This window comes from Pantherophis guttatus, chromosome 3 (assembly GCF_059756535.1).
Source record: "Pantherophis guttatus breed Tessera chromosome 3, ASM5975653v1, whole genome shotgun sequence".
Classification (NCBI taxonomy): Eukaryota; Metazoa; Chordata; class Lepidosauria; order Squamata; family Colubridae; genus Pantherophis; species Pantherophis guttatus.
In genome coordinates, this window is record NC_142065.1 from 90899920 (window position 1) to 90927667 (window position 27748).

Below are 27748 nucleotides of genomic sequence, written 5' to 3' on the forward strand. Positions count from 1 at the left end.
CACGTGACCCTCCCCCGCCCCCCCCTCCTGGCACGCAATGGCAAAAAGGTTAGCCATCACTGTTCTATGTGTTTATGGCTATGTTTTGCCTATTTATATCCTTTTATTTGTGCCAATTTTATTTCGTGTGTCCATGTCTATGTCTATGTTCCTTGTACTTGTTGACAAATCAATAATTTTTAATAATAATAACAACAACAACAACAACAACAACAACAACAACAACGTGTTTTGGAAGTAGATGACCATTTATTTATTTGTATCCTGCCTTTATTATTTTTACAAGTAACTCAAGGAAGTGAACATACTCAACACACCTTCCTCTTCCAACTTCCCCATAACAACAAACCTGCAAGGTGGTATGAGCTAACAGTCTATGACTGGCTAGGTGAAAGTTACCTAGCTGACTTTCACATGTGAGGTGGGACCAGAACTCATGGTCTCCTGTCTATGGAGATTCTCAGTCATCCAGGTCATGCTTGTCCCAAATGTGCTTTTTCAAGAGGCAACTAACTGGTCTTTGTGCTCTGAGCTGAAGAAACATCTTGATGAGAAGTGAAATGTCTTCAAAGAAAAACCAGAAAGTCCAGTTGATTCTTGAAAAATCATGGTCTCCTGCTTTCTAGCCTGGTACCTTAACTACTAGACCAAACTGCCTCTATGATGATGATTATAAGCTATAATTAACGGTTGCCTTCTCCAATTTATAAATTCCTCCAAGTAAACTTCTGAATACTCACAGTGACCACTCTCAACAGTAATCCCTTCCAAAATTTCTTCAATGAGAGATCAGAAAGGGGGGAGCTGTAATTTGAGAATTATAGGAAGTTCTATCAGATACCTAGATCTAATTATATGATTCCTGGAAGCTCCTTACGGTATTCCAGTGGCTCTTTGCTTCACAGTAAATTGCAAAAGGTACTGATTCCCCAAAAGCCATTATAGCAGTATTTATAAATATATTAACACAAAAATACAATGAACACAACTTAAGGGAAATTAAGTCTTAATTAAATCTGGCAAATTTATGACCTAATTAAAAGAGAATTCCAAACAATGCAGATGACTTACCAACTAAATTAACTCTGCAGTTGTCAAGTCTTCCCAAACATTCTTTGTGGACTCCAGCCCCACACTTCGAACATAAGTAGCCTTGATAAAATGTTCCCCTGAAATATAAAACGGTATGGAAATCAGAAGACAATTGGTATAATGTAACAAACATTAAAATATGAAGCAGTTTAATATGTGTGGCAAGAATGCACCCATATATACTTCCAGATGCTTATATAGTAATAAATCCCTGAATACCAATAACCAGCAATGCTTTTTTGTTTGTTTGTTTTTGCAAATCTAATGGACATTGATTACTTAAGCACATACATTTTTGGAAGGTCAACAATCCACAATAGTGTGATCATTCCAAAACTTTTTTTCTGCTCAGTATATCTGATTTTAGTGTTGATCAAATCCTGGACTTGGTATTGAGACAAAGCTCTGGGATGTTAGGAGTGGCAACCTCAGACTCTTGATGATATCTGTTACTTTTAATGGCGAGAGAGAGAGAGAGAGAGAGATGTGTAATCACAATAAATGTGATGACTATGCAGAGGCTGCTCATATGACACATCGCTCAGTGAAATTTATTGCTGCTATATATTCAGAGCTCATGACTATTGCACATTATCTTCACACATTATGACATAACACAACTGTATAATATGTATGTTTATAATATTATATGTTGCTTCATGTTTAAAAACGGTGGGGTCATATGCACACTTTACTGTCGATATTGCTTTTGCAGGACTTTATATTTTACAGGATATATTTTGTAGGAAAATATAGGATACTTTTCAAGTAATCTAATCATAATAGACACGGATGTACTATTTTTCTTTCAGTCAAATGAATCATGCTTAATTGCACCCACTTACTATTTTAATATTTTGTTTAGCCTGCTTTCTTATAGTATAGCTACCCTGCAATCCCAGATTTGTAAAGGCATATTTCTCTCAAGGGGGAATACAATGCTAAGTATTCTTTTTAATCAGTACTGTATTTTTAATGCACAATATTCAACTATTGGAATCTTTCTGGACTCAAAGAATGTAGTATATGACATGTCATGTAGCATTTGTATTTTTTTTTAAAAAAAAACCCATTTTCTTCTTAGCTTTCAATGGCCTTAGTGGAAAATAATTCTTTGTTTAAGGTCAATTTGAAAAGCAGCGTTTATGAGTTTAAAAGCAATGAACTTAGAAAGCAATATAACAGCTACTAGTAGAAATTACACTTTACAAAACAAAATAATACATCACTGATTTTGCACACAATTATCACTCAAAAAGAGGGAAATGTTTACTATTTGAACATAGATTCATGCTAATGCTGAATTATACAGCTATTTGTAGAATTTAAGTCTTGCTAGCTTTAAAAGAAAGGTAGAATCCACCCGATAATTTGATGAGTCTATTGAATCCCATTGTTTTTCCCAAGTGTAATATAATTTTTAGGCTTCAGCTGTTTTGACACTTACCTCAAAAGCATCTGACAGACTTTGCAGGATGTTACACGAGTGAAGGTATACATTTTAAAGTCATGTGTACTTGTTTCTGCAAACTGGGGCCTTATGTTTGACCTAGAATGTAAAATAGATTCTTTAATATTCATAAATATTAATAGAGAAATAATTCCATTTTCAAACCTAGAAAAAACTGCAGATAATGTTTAAATATGCATTTTAATAAGTTGTTGGGTATATTTGGTTGAAGACTCTGGGGTCTGTCTTCTCTCCTGCAGAAGGAGAGCCTTCTGTGCTTTATTCCACTGATATATTATATTATGTAATTTAGCTAAGCCAAAACCACTCTTGGTCCTTGTTTGCCTGTCAGGATCCATTTCGTTTTGTCGTCAAAATAATTGTAGAAATGACAAATGGCACAGTGGAACAGCCTGAAATTTGCTTCTTGTATCTTTTCTTGCTATCTGAACATTCTTTACCAGTCTTGGCATTTCTTATCAAAACTAAGGGGGAAAGAAGCCACTTCTGTACTGTGACTGTGAGGCAGGATTTATCCTAATCCTGATTTATCTTAGAAAGTTATGAACCCAATTATTATCTCACATCTCTGATTTCTATCCCAGGGCCAGCCTTGTATGACAGTGTAAAGTTCTCAATTCACCAAAAAAACCCAATTAGGGCATTTGGGAAATGCAAAGATACTATCTAAGCAAAATATAATTTGATTGTAGTTTAATGCTAGAGTTTTTAATCTGACTCTCTCTCATATCTGAGCCAGAGCATATTTAGAGAGCATTTGAGTCATAAATAAAATCTGGATCAGAACTGCCCATAGCACTGAATTTAAATCTTAGTGCATCAGAGTAATTCCCCAAAACAGCCTTTCAGATGTTTTGGATTTTATTTCCAATCAAGAGTCATGGCCAATGAGAAGTAAATTAAGAACTGCAGCCCGAAGTATCCATGACCTATCTTCACTAGAAGTTTCCTGATCCTTCACCTACTGTTTTCTCAGATTCCTGAGCCTGAGTACACTGCTTATTTCAACCATATCTTCATTAAGATCTTCCATATCTCCTTGAAGTTCATAGGTTTGGACTACTTTTGTTTTCTAGGGTTAAATGTGAGTTTTAATCCAAGTGAAAGCAATGCTACTGGAGCTCAGGGAAGTTTCTTTTATATCAATATTAATAACAAACTATATATACCATCAAACCTCCACCGTATCTAAATGTCTAGAGATGTAAAAAATGTCATGACTTCAATAGTCTTCTTCATATTGTTTACCGTCATGTGACGTCCATAATACACCTAAATGGTTTTGCTGTTTATATATTTCTCTAAAACATCCCACATTATCCATGAGACATACCTGATTTGTGCCTATTTTTAATGCTCCTTGTTCTCTTTAACTGCAGAAATCCAAGATTGCATTTCAAATATTTATTGGTTAACAAGGGGGACAGTAATACAGAATAGAATTCTATCAGTTGTATCATTTGCTGCTGTATAGATTTTCCAGCAAAAGCTATATTTGCTCATATTGTCATCCACCAACAGACCTGTCTAAATAAGCAATTTAAAATGAACACATTGGTTGCTAATGGAACACATTATCCTTACGTGTGTGGCCTCCATGCACAATTTTTTTTATAATGCCAACATTGATTTCTGGTCACAGTAAAATGTAGGTTATATTACAATGTGGAACATTTATAGTTTTCTATTTTGCCTTTTCACATTAATAAGTGAGCAGAAATATTAAGAAAGTGCAAAGCTGCTGAGTAGTAGGCAGTGAATTATTTTTATCTCAAGCTCTTACACATAGGTTCTGCATTTTATGATAATTAGAAAGGCAAGAAGAGATTCTATTATGTTTATTATTTTTACCTACTCTTTTGACCACATTTGAAAAGCATCAGATTTGAGAAGCTGAGAAGATTTGTCACTGTTGTCTGATTTTGCCTATTTTTTGGTTTTGTTTTGTCAGTTAACTTGTTTTAAGTCTGCTGTCTTTAAAAAAAAAAAAAGCTACATTTTTGCTAACTGAACTAAGAAGTATGTCTGTTCGCCCTGATCAGCATCAAGAGACTGATTGGACTGGGCTGGGTGCATCCTAAACTGGGTGCATCCTAAATCACAGTAATTTTCCAGCAAGTTTATCCTCTGTAAAGGCATGTTAAGTTATTTCACTTTTTGCTTTTTAATATCACCCACCAGTCAAACTCTATGCCAGTGTTTCTCAACCTCCGCAACTTTAAACTAGGTGAACTTCAACTCCCAAAATTCTCCAGCCATCTTAAAGTGGTCAAGGTTGAGAAACATTGCTCTAGGCACAGTCCTTGCTTAATAATAAGATTTCGTACGAGGCAGATCTTCATTGCAAATGCTTCCACTTCCATTCATATGTAGCTGAAAAAATCTCAATTTGAGAAAATGACAATGCTTACAAATTCATCCAATTAAATCAACATCCTTCCACTGATCTCTATCCCAAATAACTTCTAGCTTAGGGCCCTTAGAAATATTCCGTAATCAACACAGGTCTATTCCCTAGATCAATATTTAATTTTCTATTCCTGTCTTCTCCTTTTTGCGTTCAATTAAAATTGGTCAACGGCAGGTTGAAGAGTAGTGCCATAATAATGGCAAAGCAAAAATAAGAGCAGCCTCTTAGTTTCAGAGTCCATCTCCAGACATTCCCTACCTGGCTTCCCAAGCTAAGCATTTGTGTGGGAAATGCCATGAATATCTTCAGCCAAACTGCAGTTACCTTAGATGGATGGCAGCTTCCTCACATGCAAGCATGACAAACACACACTTTCTCAAGGTATACTTTTTCTTGTCCTCACAACCATCCTGCAAGTTAGCATAGATTGGGAGAGAGTGACTGTCAAAGCTTTTGCTTAAGTTTATTATTATATTTCCCCTCTCTTCAAATGGTGTGTGTGAGAGAGAGAGAGGGAGAGGGAGAGGGAGAGGGAGAGAGAGAGAGAGAGAATCTTACTTTTGGGTTAATATGAAATGTTAGCCTGATCACACAGTCTAATAATCTATTGTTCTCAAAAGTAATCCTTGTTAGCGAAGCTGGCTGAGGAGCCCTACAAGTCCCCCAAGACCCTCTCACAGGGTCAAAATCAAAATGGACAGATATTAAAGACATTTGCAAAAAATGTTTTAAAATGTAATTCTTGTCATTAAAAATACAGGGTTTTTCATGAGAAATATTTGTGTTAATCTCTATTATCTAATGTGATATTGCTGTTTTGATATGATTCAATAAATATTCTACAAATGTAAAGAGATAAAGGTTTCCCCTCTCCAGTCGTGTCAAACTCTAGGGGGCAGTGCTCATCTCCGTTTCTTAGCCAAGGGAGTCAGCGTTGTCCAATGAGAATTCCATGATCATGTGGCCAGCATGACTGTACACCAAGGCCCACTGATCACTGTCATCTTCCCACCCAAGTGGTACCTATTTATCTACTCACATTTGCATGCTTTCAAAGTACTAGGTAGGCAGAAGCTAGGGCAAGTAGCAGGAACTCACCCATCGCACTGCACTTGGATCCTGAACCCAGGCTTTCAGCTTTCCAGCTGACAAGCTGTGTCTTTAACTATCGTATCCCACCTTTACAGATGTATAAATTTTAATTTTTAATACAGTATATGTTGGTAAATATAAACAATACAAATAAAAGTTACTTGGGGTTCCATACTTTTTAAAAGTGGAAATGGGTGAGCAAAATGTTTAAGAAACATTCCTCTAGAACTCTCCTATTATTCAATATTTTTTCAGGAATCTTCTGCAGTAAGTACTGATATTGTTACATTTTATATTGCTATCCTATGAGCACCAGAAATGGACTCTAAATATGTCAAAAGAAAAAGCAGTAATGCTAAGTAGATAACAAAATGTGCCAGTCCTGTTTTGCTATAAAGGAAAGGTGAATTCTCATATGACAATATAATGTGGCATAAACCATGGCTTTAAAAACTCTTTTCCTCATTTCAATACTTGACCAGACATTATGCACTGTGTCACAGGGGTTTATACAGTAAAATTATATGTCACTTCTTATAAGACTGAAATAATATGATATGAAACACAAGAGCAGGATGTGGCAAATCATAAATATATTCACATATTTCCTACGGAGAAGGAAATGCATTATTTCAATGGTTCCTTTTTCATAAACAATTAAAATGATAACATTATGTTTATAGTAAGTCAACTTATATGTACGTCAACACTTTTAATAGTCAAGCAATTTTTTTCTTGGAATACAAATGAGTTTGTGTGTGATGTGTGATGTTTACTTGGTGTAGTAGTTCAGGCACCAGGCTGGAGACTGGGAGACCTTGAGTTCTAGTTCCACCCTGGCTATGAAAGCATCTGGCTCACTCTTTCTCAGCTCTAGGAGGGAGATTCCAAAATCTTGCCAAGAAGACTGCAGTTGAGTCTTCTTGGCTGCAGTTGGAATGCAATGAGTTTGCATTCCAAGAAGGAATTAGAAAATAAAAGAACTGATAAGAGCCTATTAGAAATATATATTTATCACTCGGTAATTTAGGATTGCACATATATACTGTTCAGTATTTTCTGTCACTGATATCCTATCATTTTACATGGGATGAAATGCGATAGATAAATTAGATCAGATTGACAACAATCTCTTCTGTAATATTTAATTAAACGTTTCTTTATCGAAAACAACTATGCGACACCAAAGTTGTCCATGAAAACATAGCATGCCAGAATGAAAGCCCCATGACATGTTATTCTTCATATCATGAAATCATACAGGTAAATATTGTTGTTCCTGAAAATGACACTCTGCTTTTTACCACCTTGCACATGAGGTGGTTTGTACTTTAGGACTAAATATTAAGAAATACCAAGTCAAGTAAATTAGTTGATAGATTAAAGAAAAAGAAACAATATATCTTAATTATGTTAATTTTCAGTTCCATACTCCTTGTTGCATCGTACAATCAATAATGACATTTGCTGAAAATCATTCCAGTTCTCAGCCAGAAACACATCATCATCTTCAAACAAAAGTACGTGTGCATTCAAATCCCCAATTTTGATACCTTTAGCAGAATGTCATACAATAATACATACAAGTAACTGTTATACATTTTTCCATAAATACATTAAACAATGGTGGGTGGGTGTACAGACACACACACACACACACACAATCTTCAAGTCTGTGTTTACTTCTGCTAATGGCCTGGACTTAATCTCTGCAGTCTTCTTGGCAAGATTTTGGAATCTCCCTCCTAGAGCTGAGAAAGAGTGAGCCAGATGCTTTCATACCCAGAGTGGAACTAGAACTCAAGGCAGTGGTGGGTTCCTCCCGGGTCAGTTCCGGTTCGGCCGAGCCGGTAGCGGTGACGATATGATGTCACCGAACAGGTTCTCCCCCCCTGCCCTCCCACCCCTCCACCCCCCATGTTATTCTTACCTTTTATTTGGTCCCACCCCCAATCTATTGCTGCCTCCTGAGTCCCAGCTGATGACTAGAGGGAAAAAAACTGTTTAAACTCTTGCTGCGGGGCTTCAAAGGGCCGTCCTACAGCTGATCAGTGTTAAAAGCAAACAAATGAGTCGGGTCGTAAGTGCGAGGACTGGTCGTAAGTGTGAGGACCTTCCAGAAATGACTCTGACCAGCTACGCCCACCTAGTCACATGACCTCCAAGCCACACCCACAAAATAAGCCACGCCCACAGAACCGGTAGTAAAAAAATTTAGAACCCACCCCTGACTCAAGGTCTCCCAGTCTCCAGCCTAGTACCTGAACTACTACACCAAGTAAACATCACACATCCTTGTTTTACACTATTCTCACCATTTGCTAGTGTGCACACACACACACACACACACACAGAAAGAGAGAGAGAGAGAGAGAGAGAGAGAGAGAGAGAGAGAGAGAGAGAGAGAGAGAGAGAGAGAGAGAGAGAAAATTCAAGTAGATAGTCCAGCATTTTTAATGCCTTTCCAAAACAACGCCTGCCCAATTTCTATGTTTTAAAAGGTCTTTAGCTTTTCTCCCCTTAGTTCCTTTCTTTCAGGTCTAAGATTTTTCTCTCTATGGTAGTTCGCTGCTTTAAAAAATAGTTCTAAGAGTCTCTTTCCCTGGATTTTCCTCTTTCTTTTTTTCTTTAAAGTTAGGGTCTAAACAAAAAGGAATCTTCTCACCCAGCTCCAATCACTATTCATCTGCACCGCTCCTGCTCATTTCTTTGTTGCCTCAGCTATCCCAGTTTCGTGGCATGATAGCTGCCTCTTCTCATTGAGGGAGAGGGAAGAAACCCTGAGTCCAGCAGGAGAGTTGCTGCTCTCCCCGAACTACAGGGCACCACACTTTTCTTCACCACCCCTACAGGGTGGCTTTAGCTCCTTTCTGAGCCCTCCAAAAGGGAGAATTTGGCGTGGGAAATCCGCTCCTCACATCCGATACCGCCACGGTGTCAGCCCGAAGTCCCTAACAAGGATCAATCCAGAGCTCTGTTATTGGCTATAGAGGCCTTCAGGAAAGCCTTGCTGGCTGCAGAAGAAATGGGCCAAGGTATGCGAGGCCTGGTTGCAATTCTCTGAAGCCAAAGAAGTTCCTGAAGGCTTCTGACAGCGAAAAGGGAAGCTGGGGGCAACCCGTGCAAATGAGGTGAGTCAGTGGACAACAACCCCTCCCCCCCCGAAAATAAGACCTGGGGCTTTTTTTGTTGCAAAAAAAAAAAAAGACAGGCTATTATTTTCAGGAAAACATGGGTACCTAGATTTTTCCTATATATATTTTTAAATCAACAAATGTACAATAAAATTACTCTTTCATATTATTAGATTTCTCAATGAATTGCTGAAGAGGAAAAAACATCAATTATGGACACTTCCTACCTGACATAAAGGCTCACTTGTATCTCACAGCCATTGAATAAATCATGTACATATTTTATCACTTCTCCTATTATACTATCTATATTTGTAGCCTTATGATTTTTCAGTATTTTCTGCATTTATTACTTTCTTTATATCATTTTTGTCTTGTACTATATATTCATGACATTATTTTAAATTCCTCCATTAAATTTTCACCATCATTTTGAGATCTCTGAAATACAGTTTCAGTTTTATCCCAAATTACTCTTATTTTAATTGCATTTACTCTGTTGGAGGCCTCTGATCTAGCCCTCTTTATTACTTCTAAGATTATTTTTTGTTTTCAACCAAATTTCTCTGCATTTTCTCTGCATTCATAAATGTCTTTCTGTCTGATTATATTCTTTCCAATTATTTTTCTCTATATATATCCATTATACAATATATTTCTCTCATCATGTTTGCAACAATTTTTTTTTTGTATTTTTTTTCTTATCCAGAGCCTTTCAGTGCATTTAGGTTTTTTTTCAGCTTAACTCCATACTGTCGGATGGCATTTTACAACATATTTATTCAAACAGATTCCACATCCTTTTATTTACATCCACTTTTCAATAATTTTACTTGGAAGATCAATCTGTCTTTTTTTTTTTTTTTATTGAAAAGGTTTTCAAATACAAATTTTTCCCCCTTTTTCCCCCCCCTCCCCCCCCTCCCTAACCCCCCCTCCCCACCCTTCCCCCCCTGTGACTTCTTCGTAACAAAAAAAAAACCCTAATTCATAACAGATTACTTACTCCCTCCTCAAAATACTGACCTTTACTTACTAAAAGTATTATAAATCCCCCTTTATCCATACATTTCAGAAAAGAAGAAGAGAAAAAAAAACAAAACAAAAAAAAACAAACACATTATACTATAACTATTATAAAATAACTCTAATTTAGCATAATAGTGTTTTATATCTATGCATTATTGCAACAATTCAAAACCACCTTCCACTTTAAAACTATACAATAAGTCCTACTTTAATAACATTTCAAAGCGGGCTCCCCATAAAATCTAATTTAACATTTATTCCACTCTATCCATTTCCTCCACTCCCCTAAATGTATCACTTAAAAATCCCTTTTCTTAAACTAATCAGTCTGTAGCTAGCTTATTCACCCACTGTCTTACAAATTTACCATACACAACAATTCTTGATATCTTTAATTCACTGCCCACACTACTTAAAAATATATATATATATATATTCCATTATATCTAAATAAAAAAAAGAAAAGACAATAACTTTAAATTTATAGTCCATATAATATCTTCTTGAAGTCTTTCCACTGGATTGTTAAAACCAACATCCATAATAGGGTGACATAGCTTGCGAATGCAACAGTTTATTCAAGATCTCCAATCATATCTGCCCCCATCAGTAGTAAACATCTTCTTATATATATAAAAGTAAAAACAACCACCCGAGTGACATTATAATTGTATTCCATATAATAATAATTGTGGGTTTCATCAGGATTATTAATTTCCATCATCGTATTGGGTAACAACCCGATCTTCTGCATGTCCCAATGTGATTCTCTTGCCTTATAATTCAAGATAATTATAATATATTTATCAACACAAAAAGAAGTTTCAAAATAGATAATTCAAAACCATCAATTTGAGGCTCTTTCCATGTCCCAAAATTACGGCAATGCAGAGATCTGCCACTATCCTCAGGATGATATTGACCAATATGTCGCCTCCTCTATGTTTTCACATAATCATTCATATTTTAAAATCACTGGCTTCACTGTTGCTTGGGTTAGAAATTTCTATTTTTGTACAACCTATTTCTTTTTTTGTTTTCTTTTGGTGGGTTTGACCTCCATCCTAATTTTTTGTGTCTCGCATTTCTTTTTTATCCCTTGTATATCCTCTAATTGGTTTCCATGCTTGTCCTTGCCTTGATAAGTCATCACATTAAAATCAGATGGCACTTCTCTCAAATTTGTAGATAATCCAGCTGGGGTATCCGATAAATCCAAAGGCAATTTATCTGGTACAGTCTCTGTCTTTAGTTCCAGCTCCTTCTGCTTATCCTGTATTATATCTGAAGACGTTAAATTCATTTTCAACCTATTTTGATAAAATTCTTCCGCCCTTTCAACAGTATTTAACTGGTATCTTTCTCCTTGATATCTCAATATAATACCAACTGGGACGTCCCACCGGAATTGAATATTTCTCCTTTTTAACTCAGACACCAGAAAGCCAAATTTCTTCCTTTCCATTAATATCTTAGGTGGGAGTTCCTTGTAAATCCAAATCTTTCTTCCATACAATTGCAAATTAGAATTGAAGGAATTTTGCACAATTTTATTCCTAATTTCTTTATCTGAAAAATAGATTACCACATCTCTAGGCAATTGCCTTTGCTTGGCAGTCCAAGAGTTTATTCGATAAGCTCTGTCAATCCTACAAAACACTTCCTCAGGTTGAATCTTTAAAATCCCAGCTAGAAATTCAGAAGATATTTTCCTTAAGTCATCTCTGTTATTTTCCTGCAAACCTCTAAGTCTTATTGCATATTCTGTGAAATTATATTGTATCTTTAGAACCTCTTTTTGAATCCTCTGTTCCAGATATTCTACATTACCAGACTTTTGGTCAGCATCCATTTTAAATTTTTCTTCTGAACTATAATCCTGAATATTTAACAAATCATTTTCAATTTTTTGAATTCTATTGTCCAATTTATCTTGAATTTCATCCATTTTTGACTCTAGTAAATTAGTATTTGTATCCAACCGAATCATGAATTCTGGCAATTTTAAAATTTTTTGCTGCAAAAAGTCAAACTTGGATTTCACCAATTCCTTAGTTTCCTGCTTAAATTTTTCAAGTTGCTGATTCACAATCTCATCCCTTCTTTCAATCTCCTCTAAGAGAAATTCTATTATATTAAAATCAGGTTTCTGGGACTGAAGAGTTAAAACATATTGCTTTAAATTCTTGGTGGGGGAATCCCCCCCACCTATTTGTTTGTCTGACTTCACAAGCCTCAGTGCCATGTTTCCGCCTAAGCAGGCTTTGTTAGAAGAAGAAAAAAAAAAAAAACAAGACAAAAGACTTCCAGCCAGCAACACTCAAGCCTCCAGGGAAAAAAGAGAAAAACAAAAACAGGAGCGGAGTTTTGTCTACAAATGTAGCCAGTGGTATTTATTCCGCTACATTGTAATAATAAAAAACGGAAGAACTTTCCCTCTCAAACTCTTCTCCAGCCGCGGCAGACGCCATTTTAAAAAGAAACTTTTTTCCTCTTTCTCTTCCTCTATTCTCTTAAGTAATTTTTAAAAGATAAGTAAAATACTTACGCTTCAGTATTACAGGTCCAGCTCACATTTTCTTTGAGTAATCTGTCAAATTCGCAAGCTTGCTTTTGACGCCTGGCTCTGCATTAGCAGAGGTCTCCCAAAGCCCGGAGCAACGGCTGGGGATATGGGGCATCTCATCCGCTCCATCCCAAAAGTAAAAGAAAAACTTTTGGGACTCTGCAGAGAGTTCTACCCACCCCTGCCGGCTCTATCTCCGTTTCCTCATGGGAACGGAGTTTTTTCGAGCCGCCGTTCCGTTGTGAAGGCGGCTCTAACAGGCAGTGGAAGCTGACGATCCCTAAGGAACGTCTGGCGGCGGCCAGCAGCAAACAGGAAGTCCCGAAGATCAATCTGTCTTGTTATGTTCATATAGGACTTGTACTTTCTCTTCATGGAGAATTCTACTTCCATTCTCTTTAATATCACTCTTTTGTTTTAATTCCATATCCATTTTTCCCAAAATCCATTCTTGATACCATCTCAAAATGGGACTTTCCCACATTCCCAACATCTCATTGTTATAACCAATATTAATACTCTCTTTTATTATAAACAATCAAATCAGTTGGGCTTTTGGATTTATATTAATTCCTTTGCTATAGGAATATATGAACAAAATTATAAACTCTCCAACCCTGTGAATTCTTACTTTCATATATACTTGCATAGACAATTTAAATGACATCAGTTCATTATTTCTGATGTACATTTTTTATTTTCATTCCAAATCTATATCCATGTCTTTATTTTCCTGCAAATTTTCATGGAGGAAACCATGGAGATGACCTTGGAAAAGTATCAGAAACTGTTAACAAAAACAGTATATAAGTATGTTTTGAGCCCAGGATGAAAGGAAAGAGTTAGAAAGAGTCTGTCTCTTTTCTGATTCTCTGGGATTTAAGAGGTTGGGAAAGAAAAATGCAGTAACACTTGTAAAATTCTGTTACTACAGCCTTTGTCAATAACTATAATTCTAATCTCTTTATGGAATCTATTTCTTGCTCTCAATTCCACATGACAAAATTAGATTACTTCCATTCAAATTTCTAACATTCTTTCCATTTATCTAAGTTTCACAGAATGAAAATACATTAATTTTTCTTTCTTTTCTTTTGTTATTTTATGCATGTTACTGTTGAAATCCACTTATACTCCAAGTTGACATTTCCACGGTCATCACCAGAAACTGACTTCTACTACCCACTATAATTGCCATCAATTAACACATTCACATAATAAGCTAGTGAAAGTGTAAACTAGGTTAATTCTTAGTTATTCCCTTGCTATAGACAGAATTTCTTGCTAATAGTAAGAATAATAGTAATAAGTTTTGATACACTTTGATCAATATATCACAACCAAAGCCTGCTTTTATGCAAGCATACTTGGATAGAGTCACTTTGTGTGAAATGCATAGCCATTTAAAGTTTACACATTTAAATACATGTCCATATTATTCTATGTTTTCTAATCTAGAATCATCTTCCAAACCAAAATACCACTGGAGGTGGCTACTAGATTGGTGGCAGATTCCACTTCCTCTCCCTCCTTGCTCTCTGCTCTCCACCCACCCATCTTTTCATATTGATGAAATTATTCTTGTTGTTTCTTTGTCTGTTTATTTTATTGTTCTATTATTTTACTTCTGTTCTGTTCACACACATTTCATTTTTCTTCCTTTTTATTGTAAGACACCTAGAGCAGCCTCATGGCGAGATAAGTAGTAAATAAAATGTAATAATAATAATACCAATAGTAATAGAGGCCTTGGGTATAAACCCAAAACAATTGGAGCACCACTTGAACACCATCGGCATTGACAAATTCGCCATCAGTCAATTGCAAAAGGTGACTTTACTCAAAACAGTTTCCATCTTGCGATAATATCTGTAACACTATCAAACATCCAGATCTGCCTACCTCAGGTCCTTAGAAAGAACTTGATAGGTAAACAAAAATGCCAAACCCAGTCTGAACACCTGGCTGACTGTGCAACGAACCATAATAATAATAATCTCCCACCAACTAAGAGAGATAGGCAGTATACTGGCATACAATCAAAATTCAGATATTCAAAATATGCACTATACTGACTCACTGCATTTTGAAAATATTCTTCCTCATGGACAATTTATTGCATAACATTGTCTCCTCAACCATATACATATGAACAAAACATAACCCTCTGAGATACATATGAAGAATGGTTGCAGGAACTAGGTATGTCTAGTTTAATGAAAAGAAGAACCAGGGGTGACATGACAGCAGTGTTCCAATATCTCAGGGGCTGCCACAAAGAAGAAGGAGTCAAGCTATTCTCCAAAGCACCTGAGCAATGGATGGAAACTAATCAAGGAGAGAAGCAACTTAGAACTAAGGAAAAATTTCCTGACAGAACAACTAATCAGTAAAACAACTTGTCTCCAGAAGTTGTAAATGCACTGGAAGTTTTTAAGAAGAGATTGGATAACTATTTGTCTGAAATGGTACAAGGTTTCCTGCCTAAGCAGGGGGTTGGACTAGAAGACCTCCAAGGTCCCTTCCAACTCTGTTAATCTATTGAAGATACAACGTACTGACATTTTTCTTTCGTTTTTTGGTACCAGAACTTTGCCAATCAGAACCAATTAAGTAGGTTGGAATAAAGTTCAATAGTTCCTAAATATAATATAAGGATAGGACAGGACAGAAGCTGCTTCTTCTGCTGCTTCTAAATATCCTGGCCTGGGAGAGATCCTGTCAGTCAGTCATGCTATCTTCATTATATTGCTGTCTGACAGCATTCAGAATGAACTGTTTGCCTTTGGGTAGTGCTGGAGACTGGATTTTATCTGTCATGCATAAATGCTACTTATCTGCCCTGAACCCTGGGGATAGTGCAAGCAGTAAATCAATAAATATGTAAATGAATATAATTGGATAGGGAAAGGGAAATAATACTCCTACAGAGAAGGAAATCAACAGGATGAGCTGACGTCTTAACACCAAAACCTGATCTAATGTAAGAGCTTAGGACTAGATTAAGTTGAAAAATGGGGAAAGGCATTTTTAAATTCCTTGGCACCTACAAAAAAAATTGACTGGCATTTTTGTGCAATCAGAAAATCTGCGTCTTTGCCCATTCTGATTAATTCTTCATATTTGAAGCACAGCCCCTTGACACCTCTGGAGAACATGGTTTAACTTGCCATCCCATTTAAGCTTCCACCACACTGTAGCAATTACAAAAAGGCTGCATTAGAAAGCCACTATATTTTTTACTATAATATTCCCCATCATGCAAAATTCTCATATGCATCATCTTAATGTGTTGTTGTTTGATAGCCTGTCAAAGGAGAAAATATTAGAAAAGGATTGCATGGTACAACAGAATGGGTCTTAATTCTTTGGAGGAAGAATGACATTAAAATATTTTCTCTCCCATAAAGGTCGAGATCCTAAAAGTAAAATAATAAATTAAATGTTCACATCCTTTCTGATACACATTTTCTTGCTATGCCAGTTTTTCTATTTTAAAAAATGCTAAACAAAAAACTAAAAATACGTCTTTCAACTTAAGCATTTATGCTACGTGAATGCCTTTGGCTCTAATACTAACAAAAGTCTAAATACAAGACTTTTATATAATATGCAATATCCTAAGCCACCAGTTATGTATAAATAATCATGGACCTGATTTCTTAAGCATAAAAACTTAAGAACAGGCTCTATTTAAAGTCTGTTACTGGAATGGTAAATTGAAGTCAAAAGATTCCTAAGAGAAATCAAGGCAAAGAAAAATTTGAAAGTGGAGACTTTTAAATTGTTATTTAGTCTTCTTGCAGCTTCCTCCAACCCCCAAATCCAGTTTTTGAACTTATTTAACATCATCTTTAAATGCCATGCATGTGCCATTTAATAATTCCACTTTTAAGGACACCTACCATTCATTTTCCCTTCTACGATGGCCAGACTTCATCGTTCTTCATGTAAGTTTTATAAACTACATCGATACAATTTTGGGACCTATAAACAAATTCCCTGTCTTCCTCCTAGTTCTTTATAATCTCACTTGTTGCATGAAAGTGAGAGGGGTGGGGTTTCCTACCACATGGCTCTAAGAGACTTTCTGTATATGGTATAGTCCCCATAATTGTTCTGGTGAGATTCATTCAGAGATTCACTGTACTTTTCCAATAATACAGATTCTTCCCTATTTCCAAAAGTGTTAATTGGTTAAGACTACATTTAAAGGTCTTTTTTTTTTAATATCCACAAGTTGTTTGTCCTAAATAAATAAATTCCTTTGCTTCCATTGACAAATCTACAGATCCATGCACAACCCATCATATATGACCTCTTTTCCTCTAAACTATGCTCCTCCAGCTACTATTCAATACTGGCCAAACTTCAGCAATTAAAAGCAATGCTTACTTTCACCTTCCCATGTCAAGGCCATAGTAGAGTTATTGCTTAAACTCATTACAAACACTTCAATTACATCTTGAGGAACTGCTTTCCCAAGGCACTTAATTAATAACTTACCTCCTCCTATCTATATGCTGAGGAATTTCAACCTAATAACACTCCCAGAAATTAAAATGATATATATTTATCGAGATAAAATACTTTAAATGTTCAATAACAAACTATGTAAATGTGAGAATTTTCCTATATGTATTTTTAAACAAATCTAGCTAAACACGAAATCAAATGAAATACTAGCCTAAAAAGATGTAAATTAAGTAAGGACTAGTTGATACAAACTGCAGCTCATCTGAGAAAATTAATTGTCTTTCATAAAACATCTAATCAGTCTGGATATGGCTGTGTAAGACCCTCCACTTAGGAATTTCTGAACCTGCAGTCAGTTTTTTAAAATAATAAAATGTAACGGAACAGTCCAGATTTTCTCATGGGCTCAGATTCCAGTTTCCAGAATCCTTTGGCACTCTGATTGATGGAGAAGCTATTATGGAGGAAATTTAAGAAATTCACATTTCCTTTTCCATACCTTTTGGTCCAAAATAAATAGGGAAGATGTCATAATAATATGAAAAGACTGTGATTTTATTCTTTCAGAAATAGATTATTGTACACCTTCATGTCCTCTTAATTAACTAAGTAAAGACTTTATTAATTTTACAGAATTAAGGATGCCAGATTAAGGAGCGGCATGGAGCTTTCACCTCACAATCAGGAGGTTGTGAGTTCGATCCTAGGTAGCAGTATTTTTCTGTCAGGGCACAAGGAGAAAATATCTGCTGTGATCTCTGCATGAGCATCTGGCCAGTCAACACTCAGCTCCATTCAGTCACCCTGACTCCACCCCGATGCAAGGGATTACAGGATTGTTAAAAGAAAAAGAAAAAAGATGCTAGACATATCCCCTAAATGTATATGAGCATTTCAATCACTAAACTGACCCAACCACCAATTTAGGTCTGAATTAATTATTGAAATTTACAAAGCATTTCTTAGCTTGATTAATTTATTTTTTAATTAAAATGCCTTCATTTGTTCAAACCTTATTCTGGATAGAAACACTGCATGCTTATTCATTTCTCCTCAAGAGTGTGTAAAAGGGTGTATGAATGTGCGTTTTGCATAATCCACATGCACATTAAAAAGCAATTAAACTTTCTCAAAATATTTTATTTTCTAAGTATTGTGAAAATGAAGGGCGTGGTAATAGTTTGTAGGCGGGCTCAAATAAATACTACACACAGAGATGCAATACTCTTTTATCATCATTTCAAATAATTTACTGAAGTTAGCAAATATTTTTTTTAGTCTATAGGCCGTAATATTATTACTCTGTTGCCTCTACACCTCAGTTAGACGTTAGTGAAATTAAAACTGTAATTTGTTTTTCATTCCAGTTCACAGACCTCTTGAAAACTATTTGCAGACTTCTGCTCTAAAGGAAAGGGATCAGTGCAAAAATAGTAGTCACATCCAGGAAGACATATATGATTGACACACACACTCCAAAACTCCTATAAAGTCAGGAAGCAATGAGGTATTTGCCCAAGTATTATAAAGCAAGTATACATTAGAAGGCTTTAACATTGCAACTTATCAGCTCTCTGATTAATTTTGCTTTAATTAAAGTCTTACAGACACACTCTATACATAATGAAGTTGTCTACAGAACAGAAATATTCCTCACAGATCTTTAATATAAAGGTATTTGAATCTGTGAATAATCAAGGAAAAGGATTATTTTTAAAGCCTGGCAGCCTTGTTTTGCAAGAAAATCACATGACTATAGTGAATAGTATTTTCCTGTACATGTGTTACAGAAGAAATAATGAAAATTATTCTCTCAACAGTTTCACAAAACAAATTATTTCCTTTGCTTTTTATTTCTTCCTTTTTATTTCAGACTTTGTAGCAACAGCTCAGAAATATTTCTGGAGAACAGTGTTTAATGAATCAATCAATCAATCAAATCTCCATTATGTTAATACTTGTATATCTCAGATTTGTCACATCAAAGAGCATCTAAGAGAAAGGCTTATTGGCTAATTAAATTAACTATCACAAGCAAACTATGTTTTTGATCAAGAGAACAGAATTTACTTCTAAGACTTTGCTAAGACTTTATTTCACAGCTATCCATTCAGAGATTAAAGAATTTAATCTTACTAGCTTTCTGAATGTGTAGTGTATTGTTTCAATCAAGAAAATGACTAGGCCTTGACCTCATTTTTCCTATGGAAAAGAAGGTTCACAATGATGCATTGATGTAACTAGATAGCAACCATAATAAGAAAGAGTTATGAAGGCACAATTTTTCATTCATACCATCCACCACAAACTATATCAAAGTTGTTTTCGACTGATTGTTAAATAATTGTATTTTTATCCCACTTTAGGTTGCAAGTTGTAGAGTTTAATACAGTCTTAGACCATGTAAAAGTATGCTTATATACATACAGTTCTCCACAAATATTAAAAAGAACAATTAAAAGATGAAAAAGAAAAGGAGGCATTAGATAAAATGTTGAAGTTACCAAAGAAATGCAGTTTTATTAGACAGTATTTTCTGCCTTATCCTTATAGCAGCAAAGCAACATTTGGTTGCATTACGGGTTGTAGTGATCTTATGATCTACTAGGAAGTAGGAGATGTACTGGTGTTAACCTCTTCCTTGAAGTTCTTTGCAAGTTTGTGTAACAAATTTTGTTCCAAGCTAATCAATAAAACTTTTAGTTTAGCAGGATATTAAAATCTTTTAGAAAACAAACATGGTGGTGACCACGTTAACATGTGAGTGCTAGCATGCCTGGATCAATCTGGATTGAAATAGAGAAGACTAATTTTAGGCCTTGGTGACATGATTATCATAGGACTGCTAAGAAAAACAGACTCTAGGAGGTTAAAACATAAATAGCAAGAAGACAGCAGTTTCCTCTGGTTAATAGATGGTGATCGGCCCAGAATGTCTGGACCTCATAAGCTTTAAGAGTATTTGGACAGAGAATTGTTCATGTTCATGATGCTTAAGTCAAATCACAGGATCGATCTCCCAAATACTGAAATTGTGGGGACTTCTGCACCATTATTTCCATCCAAGTCTTCAAAAACAATTAGAACTTTTATTAGAATAAAGGTTCTAATTATACCAGACAAGGCCATGCCCTTCCAAAGTCTTAGTACGAATGATCATAGAGATATGTGGGGTGCCACAGGGGTCGGTCCTCTCGCCCCTGCTATTCAACATTTATGTGAAGCCACTGGGTGAGATCATCCGTGGTTTCGGGGTGAAGTACCATGAGTACGCTGATGACACTCAGCTGTACATCTCCACCCCGGACCACCCCAATGATGCCCTTGAAGTGATGTCCCGGTGCCTGGAGGCCGTGCGGATCTGGATGGGAGAAACAGACTCAGACTCAACCCATCCAAGACCAAGTGGCTATGGTTTCCAGCATCCCGATATAGTCAGTTGGTGCCATCACTGACTATTGGGGGCGAGTCGTTAGCCTCCATGGAGAGGGCTTGCAACTTGGGTGTCCTCCTGGATTGACGGCTGTGTTTAGAAGAGTACTTGACGGCTGTGACCGGGAGGACTTTTCATCAGGTTTGCCTGATCCGCCAGTTGCGTCCCTTTCTAGATCGGGACTTCTTACACACGGTCACTCATGCCCTCGTCACTTCCCGCCTGGACTACTGCAATGCTCTCTACATGGGGCTCCCCTTGAGGAGCACCCGGAGGCTCCAACTGGTGCATAATGCGGCCACGCAGGTGTTTATGGGAGCGACGTGGTGTTCCCATGTAACACCTCTCCTGAGCGAGCTACACTGGCTCCCAGTGGTCTTCCGGGTGCGCTTCAAGGTTTTGGTTACCACCTTTAGAGCGCTCCATGGCTTAGGACCTGGATATTTATGGGACCGCCTGCTGCCACCAGTGTTCTGTCTCCGTGTCACACACGCACACAAACAGATAGCCAGAGGTTAAATAAAACTGGCAGACAACAAATTCTTTCGATAAGAGAATTGGCAGCAACCCAGTAGCTGCTTGCCAAGAACTTTACTCATAGAGGGAGGGGTTGTTCCTCTGACAGATAAACCCAAACAAGATACACACAGTTCAAGAATTGTCAAGTCCAGTCCGTATTAAATCCAAGGCAGATAACGTTGTTTCAAAGATACAATGTAGTAGTTTGTTTTGTCCGTCACAGAGTCTGAATGGCCACCTTACCCCCTTTTATCCCCTGTGGGGTGTGGTCCAGTGACTCAGTCTAATCTCTGGCATGCCTCCTCTTCTGCTGTGCGCGCCTGTCTCTCCGACACTGGCGTGGATCCATCCAAGACTTATCTCCATCACTGTCCGACTGCGAGGAGATACCTGGCTCCTGGCCAATCTCTTCTCGTTCAGGAGACACCTGAGGCATTGCCAGAGAGAAGGGTCCTAGAGAGGGAGGCCTGGCCAACTCCTCTCTTTCATGTTTGGAGCCTTCTCCCTCCAATAACACAGGCTCAGGTAACGGAGCCACAACAACCAGTAGCCTCTCACTGGCCAGTACGCTCTCATAGAGAGGGGCTCCTCCGGGTGCCTTCGGCCAAACAGTGTCAACTGGCGGCCCCCAGGGGGAGAGCCTTCTCTGTGGGGGCACCTGCTATTTGGAATGAGCTCCCCCCGTAGATACGGAGGATCCCGGATCTATGCAACTTCCGCTGCACCCTCAAGACTTTTTTATTTCAACAGGCCGGCCTGGCCTAACTTTTCCCTTTTAACTTTTTAAATTGTAAATTTTAAATTTGTCTTAAGTATTGGGGGTGTTTTAATTTGTCCCAGCCAAATTATTTAATGTGGTTTTATACTGTCTTTTAAATTTTGTAATCTATGTGTTTTATTTTTTAGCTGTTCACCGCCCTGAGTCCTTCGGGAGTAGGGCGGTATATAAATTTAATTAAATAAATAAATAAGTGGGAAAATGAATCCCAATTTCACAATTTGGAGTTTGGTATCAGCTTTTCCAACTAACAACTATTATTAAAAACACTTTAATAAAATATATTAGTCAGAAAAGGTGCTACTTAAATTAATGGAAGAATAATGTTTTCAGGAGACCGTTTGAAGGAGTTTGGGAAAAGTTCAACTTTTCCACTTGCTTTCCATCTCAAATATTCCCGATTTGAAAAGAATGTGACCAGAGTTCCTTTTCCTTTTAAGGGAAGGGGAAATCAAAAAGGAACCTAGAAAAGTGATAATTGTATGTAAAGAAAATAGGACATCTTTAATTTAAGCATTCTGAAAGTTAGTGATTGTTAAATTTCAAAAAATAAAGAAGGCAAGTGTGATTGCAACGAGCATGTATACGTAAAAGGTATTTCCATTTAAGGGTGTACTAACCAGCTTTAGTTTCTGAGCAAAGATATACCTCAGGAAGTCAACATTGGTTACTATGTAATTTGTAAAATGACCCTTAGTGATCTAACAAATTGGGCTATAAATTGCTCTAGGCTTATATGTCTCCATTTCCTTGATGCTAGTTATGAAGAAGAGTGTCCCATTGTCGGTGTGGAGAAGACATCCACTGACTGACACTACTAATCTGACGTTAAATTTTGAATCCAAAACATAGAAGACAAGCACATTAAGCTACTAAGACACAAGATTCCTTGGTCCTATTCAGTTATGATAATCAACAACTATAAATCAACTCTACTGAAAGATGGTTATGAGTGCTATTGCTTGTGGCTGATGCCCAACCCAAGAGTTACCTAAGTACAGCTTATGTGCAGGAAAGCAGACAACTAGAAGGCTTTAAAAGCATTAATGTTATCATCAAAACAGCAGCAATTGCTAAGTAAGTTACTCAAAGCATCCATTGTTCATTCTCTCTAATGTATACAATGCATTTGCTGGGTCATTTGAGCTGCATGAGGTATAAAGCTCCTAGTGGAAATAATCAAATTCTCACTGTCTCCTTTTAGAACACACAATAAAGTGCTAGCTTTTGAAAAAGAAACTCTTGTGCAATCAAAAACAACATTTTTTCCACTATATCACAAGCAAAATTGGGAGATACCAGCAGTGATTACGAGACTACACAAAAAAACAGAAAAGTAAAAAAACTCCCAGCATGAATCTTCTATCTGGCATAACCATTGATAAGCATGTAGAAGACATTTTTTAAATTATTTTTCAGTGCTCTGGTTTTTTGCAGAAAATTTTCCCTCCCATATCACTAATAATGCAAATCTTATGTAAACTAAGATAATTAACATATGGACATGTGCATTAAAATACTTAAACTAAAATTACAATATGCAATCTTGCATAGGGAATGTTTCCAGAAAGTTTTCCAGTTCAAAATAGATCACAGGGCTGTAAGGTTGCTATTCAATATGAAGATTCAATTTGAATGTGATTCAGCTGAATCTCCAAATTGATTTAGTTGCTACTCCTTTTTCTCAATTGATTCAGAAATTTCAACAATTCTGTGCACCGGAAGAAAAAGATATTTGAAAGCATGGTGTTCACTAGATCCATGGTATTCAAACTGTGTCGCCCAGAACCCTAAAGACTCAATGTGACAGTTTACATTGTTTACATTGTGTGAAGTGTATTATTACAACATTAAGTATAACATTTTGTTCAAATAAAATAAATTACGTAAAGCTTATTTATTAAAGGGTTCCACACCAATTTTTCACATAGAGAAGGGTTCCTTGAGTATCTCAATTTTGAAGACCCCTGTACTACAATTGGTTCTGAAGTTACACTGACAGTTGGGATCAGGATTACCATCATTAAGTGACATGGTCAAAAAAAGTGACATCATGTGATTGTATCACTTAGCGACAGAAATCCAGGCAATCCTGGTTGTCATCATAACCCCAAGACATGCAGGTTGTTAAGCAGGGCTCAACTAACATGTAACAATAGGAACAGCAATGAAAAATTAAATTAAATTAACGGGTACAAGGCCAATGGGACCAACGGTATATTACACCACTGCTGATTGTTAACACAGATAATTCATTAACTAAACATTGTTAGCTAGGTTTTGTTTTGTTTTTTGTTTTTCATATTTGGTGGCTCACAATTCTGGAATATGATTTGCAACAGAATGAAAGAAATTTCTAAAGGTTAATTCTCTTTCCAGCCTGTTATTTTCCTATTAATGATTATTAAATCTCAGATTTCCCCAAGGTATAACAAACTGGCTTTGCATATCATTATACCTGCTTGGATATTCTGTGTTTCCCATTAAGGAATTAAATTATAGGACTATGCCTCAATTAAAAAATAATCTTGGGTTTGAAAAATAAATATAATACAAAATTCAATTCAACATGAAGCTATGAAAATTCACTAAGTGATGTGAGACAGTTTTGATGGCATAAATTACCTGTAAAATCAAGTTCTTTGGATGAAATAGGGGAAAAAAGAGAGATGAAATTAAATGAAATGGGGTATATAATATTATAAAAATAAGCAAACAGGAGAAAACATATCATGGTCATTTCCCAAAACAATCATTGTGTCTCTACCATTAGTTTATATGGTGAAGAAACAGATTATTTATGTGAAAGGTGGAAATAGAAATGCTTTAGTTAATTTGATCCCAAATTAGGATTAATTCTTCAGTTTCAGAGAAACAGACTGGCATTTATCAAAAAATAAATTTAAAAGTTACCTTTTAATGCATCTACTTCAGTGGCGGGTTTCAAAATTTTTTACTACTGGTTCTGTGGGTGTGGCTTGGTGGGCGTGGCATGGATTGGTGGGCGTGGATTGGTGGATGTGGCAAGGGAAGGATACTGTAAAATCTCCATTCCCTCCCCAATCCAGGGGAAGGTTACTGCAAAATCTCCATTCCCTCCCGATCAGCTGGGACTTGGAAGGCAGAGAATAAGCTAGTCAGAATTTTTACTACTGGTTCTCCGAACTACTCAAAATTTCCACTACCGGTTCTCCAGAACTGGTCAGAACCTGCTGAAACCCACCTCTGATCTACTTCTGCATGAGATATCATTGAATGCTTAAAAGGTATGTAAGAATTGCTTAATTTTTTTTCTGATGAATAAATATTTATTGTTTTAGTTTCTTTGCAGTGTTAAACAGTTGCAGATATTATACAGGTAAACAGGCCAGTGTAATTTTTTCTATATGCAACATAACAGATTAAAGAAATGGTGATAAACCACCCTGAGCTACACAACTCAATATTTACCTGAAGTCATTCCACTGAGTCTGAGCTATTTATTTATTTGTTTGATGCTTAATTAAGATCTTCATAAACCATAGAAATGGCATGCAGAATTGGGGGAGGGGTATTACTTTCGAATTAGGAAAATTACAAAAACAGATACTGTACAAAACATCACAGCTTCAATAGGCAGCTCTCAACTGTTTATATTTCTTTGAAAGGATTCTGTGGTACACACACGCTTGTGCTATTATGTTAAGGGGAGGGAGAGGAATCAAATTCTTGAAGTCAAATTTAATAAACCAGGAAATCTGATCCAAATACCACATAATAAATTAGTTAGAAGCCACTAGGAAAAGAGCCAACATCCCCATCTCCCTTAGTAATACATTTTAGTTTACCAAGGCAATGATAGCAAAATCAGCTACAATTATGTTAAATATTTATTGCTAAATCCATTAATATTTTCCCTAAAGCACTATGGTACTGTATAACTTTCATAGGGAAGTGAAGCACGATGAAAATATAGCTTAGAGCGCCCTCTACCTTTCACTGTGAAAATTTTTTGGCCCTATACATTTCATCTCTAAAGCTTTTTAATCATATGTTTAGAAATTTTGCATGTGCCAGAAACTGCTTCAAATTTTAAATCCCTGCTAGATTACTGATCACTGAATGTCAATCAATCTGTACGATTATTTCTGAATATATTATGGTTACTTACAGGGCCATTTCAAACTGCTCGAGCCATTTCTTCTTCAAATCTTTGGTTTTGCAGTACAGTTCTAAGCCATTTTGTCCTTGTGTGTGGATGAGGTAGAAGCCGTAAGACCACTGTTTAAACAGGAAGAAAATTCAGGAATTAACTTTTAAGAACAGAGAGACAACCAAGTTGGAAAATACCTGGAGGACACACATTTCTAATTTCACAAAGTTCCAGGGAAATATAATAACAATAATTGTAACAACATTCCAGAACAACTCTTGAGCTTCCTGGAATCTTAATACATTTTTTAATCCCATTGCAAATATTAAACAGATAAACCAAAGCTGTAGAATGCACCACTGCACCACTCTGAATGCTTTAGTGCTTCCCCATATTAAAAAGTTCTTGGGGTGGGGGGAGAATAGCAAAGAATCAAGAAGATAAACATTTTTTTCTTAATTCCCAGTTTCCTACACAGAGGCTGTAGATAAATAAATCTAGAAAAGGGGCTTATAGAAATTTTAAATAGTTCATGTAATTAGGAATCTTAGTATTTCAGAGCAGAACATGTCAAGGATCCAGGCCTATTCTATATTTTTACCTTTTTACTCTCCTTGTCAGTGGTAGGGTTATTGCTTATTTTGTATTCCTGAAGATCAATTATATCCTTCATTTCATAATTATCACCTCTCCGTTTGCATACTATTACGGCCAAGTCAAATAAAAAGATATGCCTGGGGAAGAAGTGAAAGTATAAGAAGTTGTAAGAATTCAAACTTGTGGTTAAAAATGCTATATGAGAAATATTTAAGTAGAGTTTAATCTGGATTAATTTTTAATAAACATTTCAATGTCAAATCTGATTCTTAAGCTAAAATTTTCTCTCAAATTTAAATATGTATTTTGAACTGCAATTTTAGATTTGTATGCACAGTTCCATGCAGCATACGTATAAATTTCATTCTATTCTACAACATTTAAATCCCTATCAAGAGATGGAGAAATGGACTGGACACTGGTTTTATTTAATTTCAATTTAATTAATTTGATTTAGATGACACACAATTCCAAACACCTCATACAATGTAAAAAAACAAAACAAAACAAAACAACCAACTGAAAACAAAGCCAACCAACCAAATAAATAAAAAAAGCAGATAAAATGTTTAACTGAAAGCACACCAACACTATCAGTTTCTATTGATGATGATATCATGGGAAGCAGACAGTTCCCCAAATGACCAGGTTCTATGCCATGTAGGGCTTTATAGGTCATTACCTTGAATATGGAAGCAAAAGGATAATCAGTGCATTTTAGAGTAGACTCAGACTTTGTGTTTATGTAGTGAGTCCAGACTGATTCCTCACAAGCCCTCCTCCCAACGAGGATGATTATTTTCCAACAAAAAGGATTCAGGAATGGGTGCACCAGTTTATTTCACAGCAATGAAGCTGTGGAAAGGCCTTCTAGGCCAAAGCTGCCATATGCTTATTGAGCAGGAGCTAAGACTCCATGAGTGCCCCCAGATTGCTTTCCACCGTCTAGTGGGGAAGTGAAACCCCACCCAAGATAAAAATTGAAAAGTCTGTAAAGTTCTAGGAGTCCCAACAATTAC

At 36.3% G+C, this 27748-nt stretch overlaps 1 protein-coding gene across 3 annotated transcripts in view; it reads right to left on the reverse strand.

Moving 5' to 3' along the window:
* VAV3 (vav guanine nucleotide exchange factor 3) overlaps positions 1-27748 on the reverse strand; it is a 187364-nt gene that overhangs the window by 62545 nt on the left and 97071 nt on the right. For all 3 annotated transcript variants that reach the window (XM_034437390.3, XM_087890015.1, XM_034437391.2), the window contains exons 14-17: positions 26734-26866; positions 26151-26260; positions 2540-2641; positions 1072-1169 (exon numbers count right to left, since the gene is read on the reverse strand). In XM_034437390.3, the coding sequence (XP_034293281.1) occupies positions 1072-1169; positions 2540-2641; positions 26151-26260; positions 26734-26866 (443 nt within the window). The remainder of the gene's footprint in view (positions 1-1071; positions 1170-2539; positions 2642-26150; positions 26261-26733; positions 26867-27748) is intronic.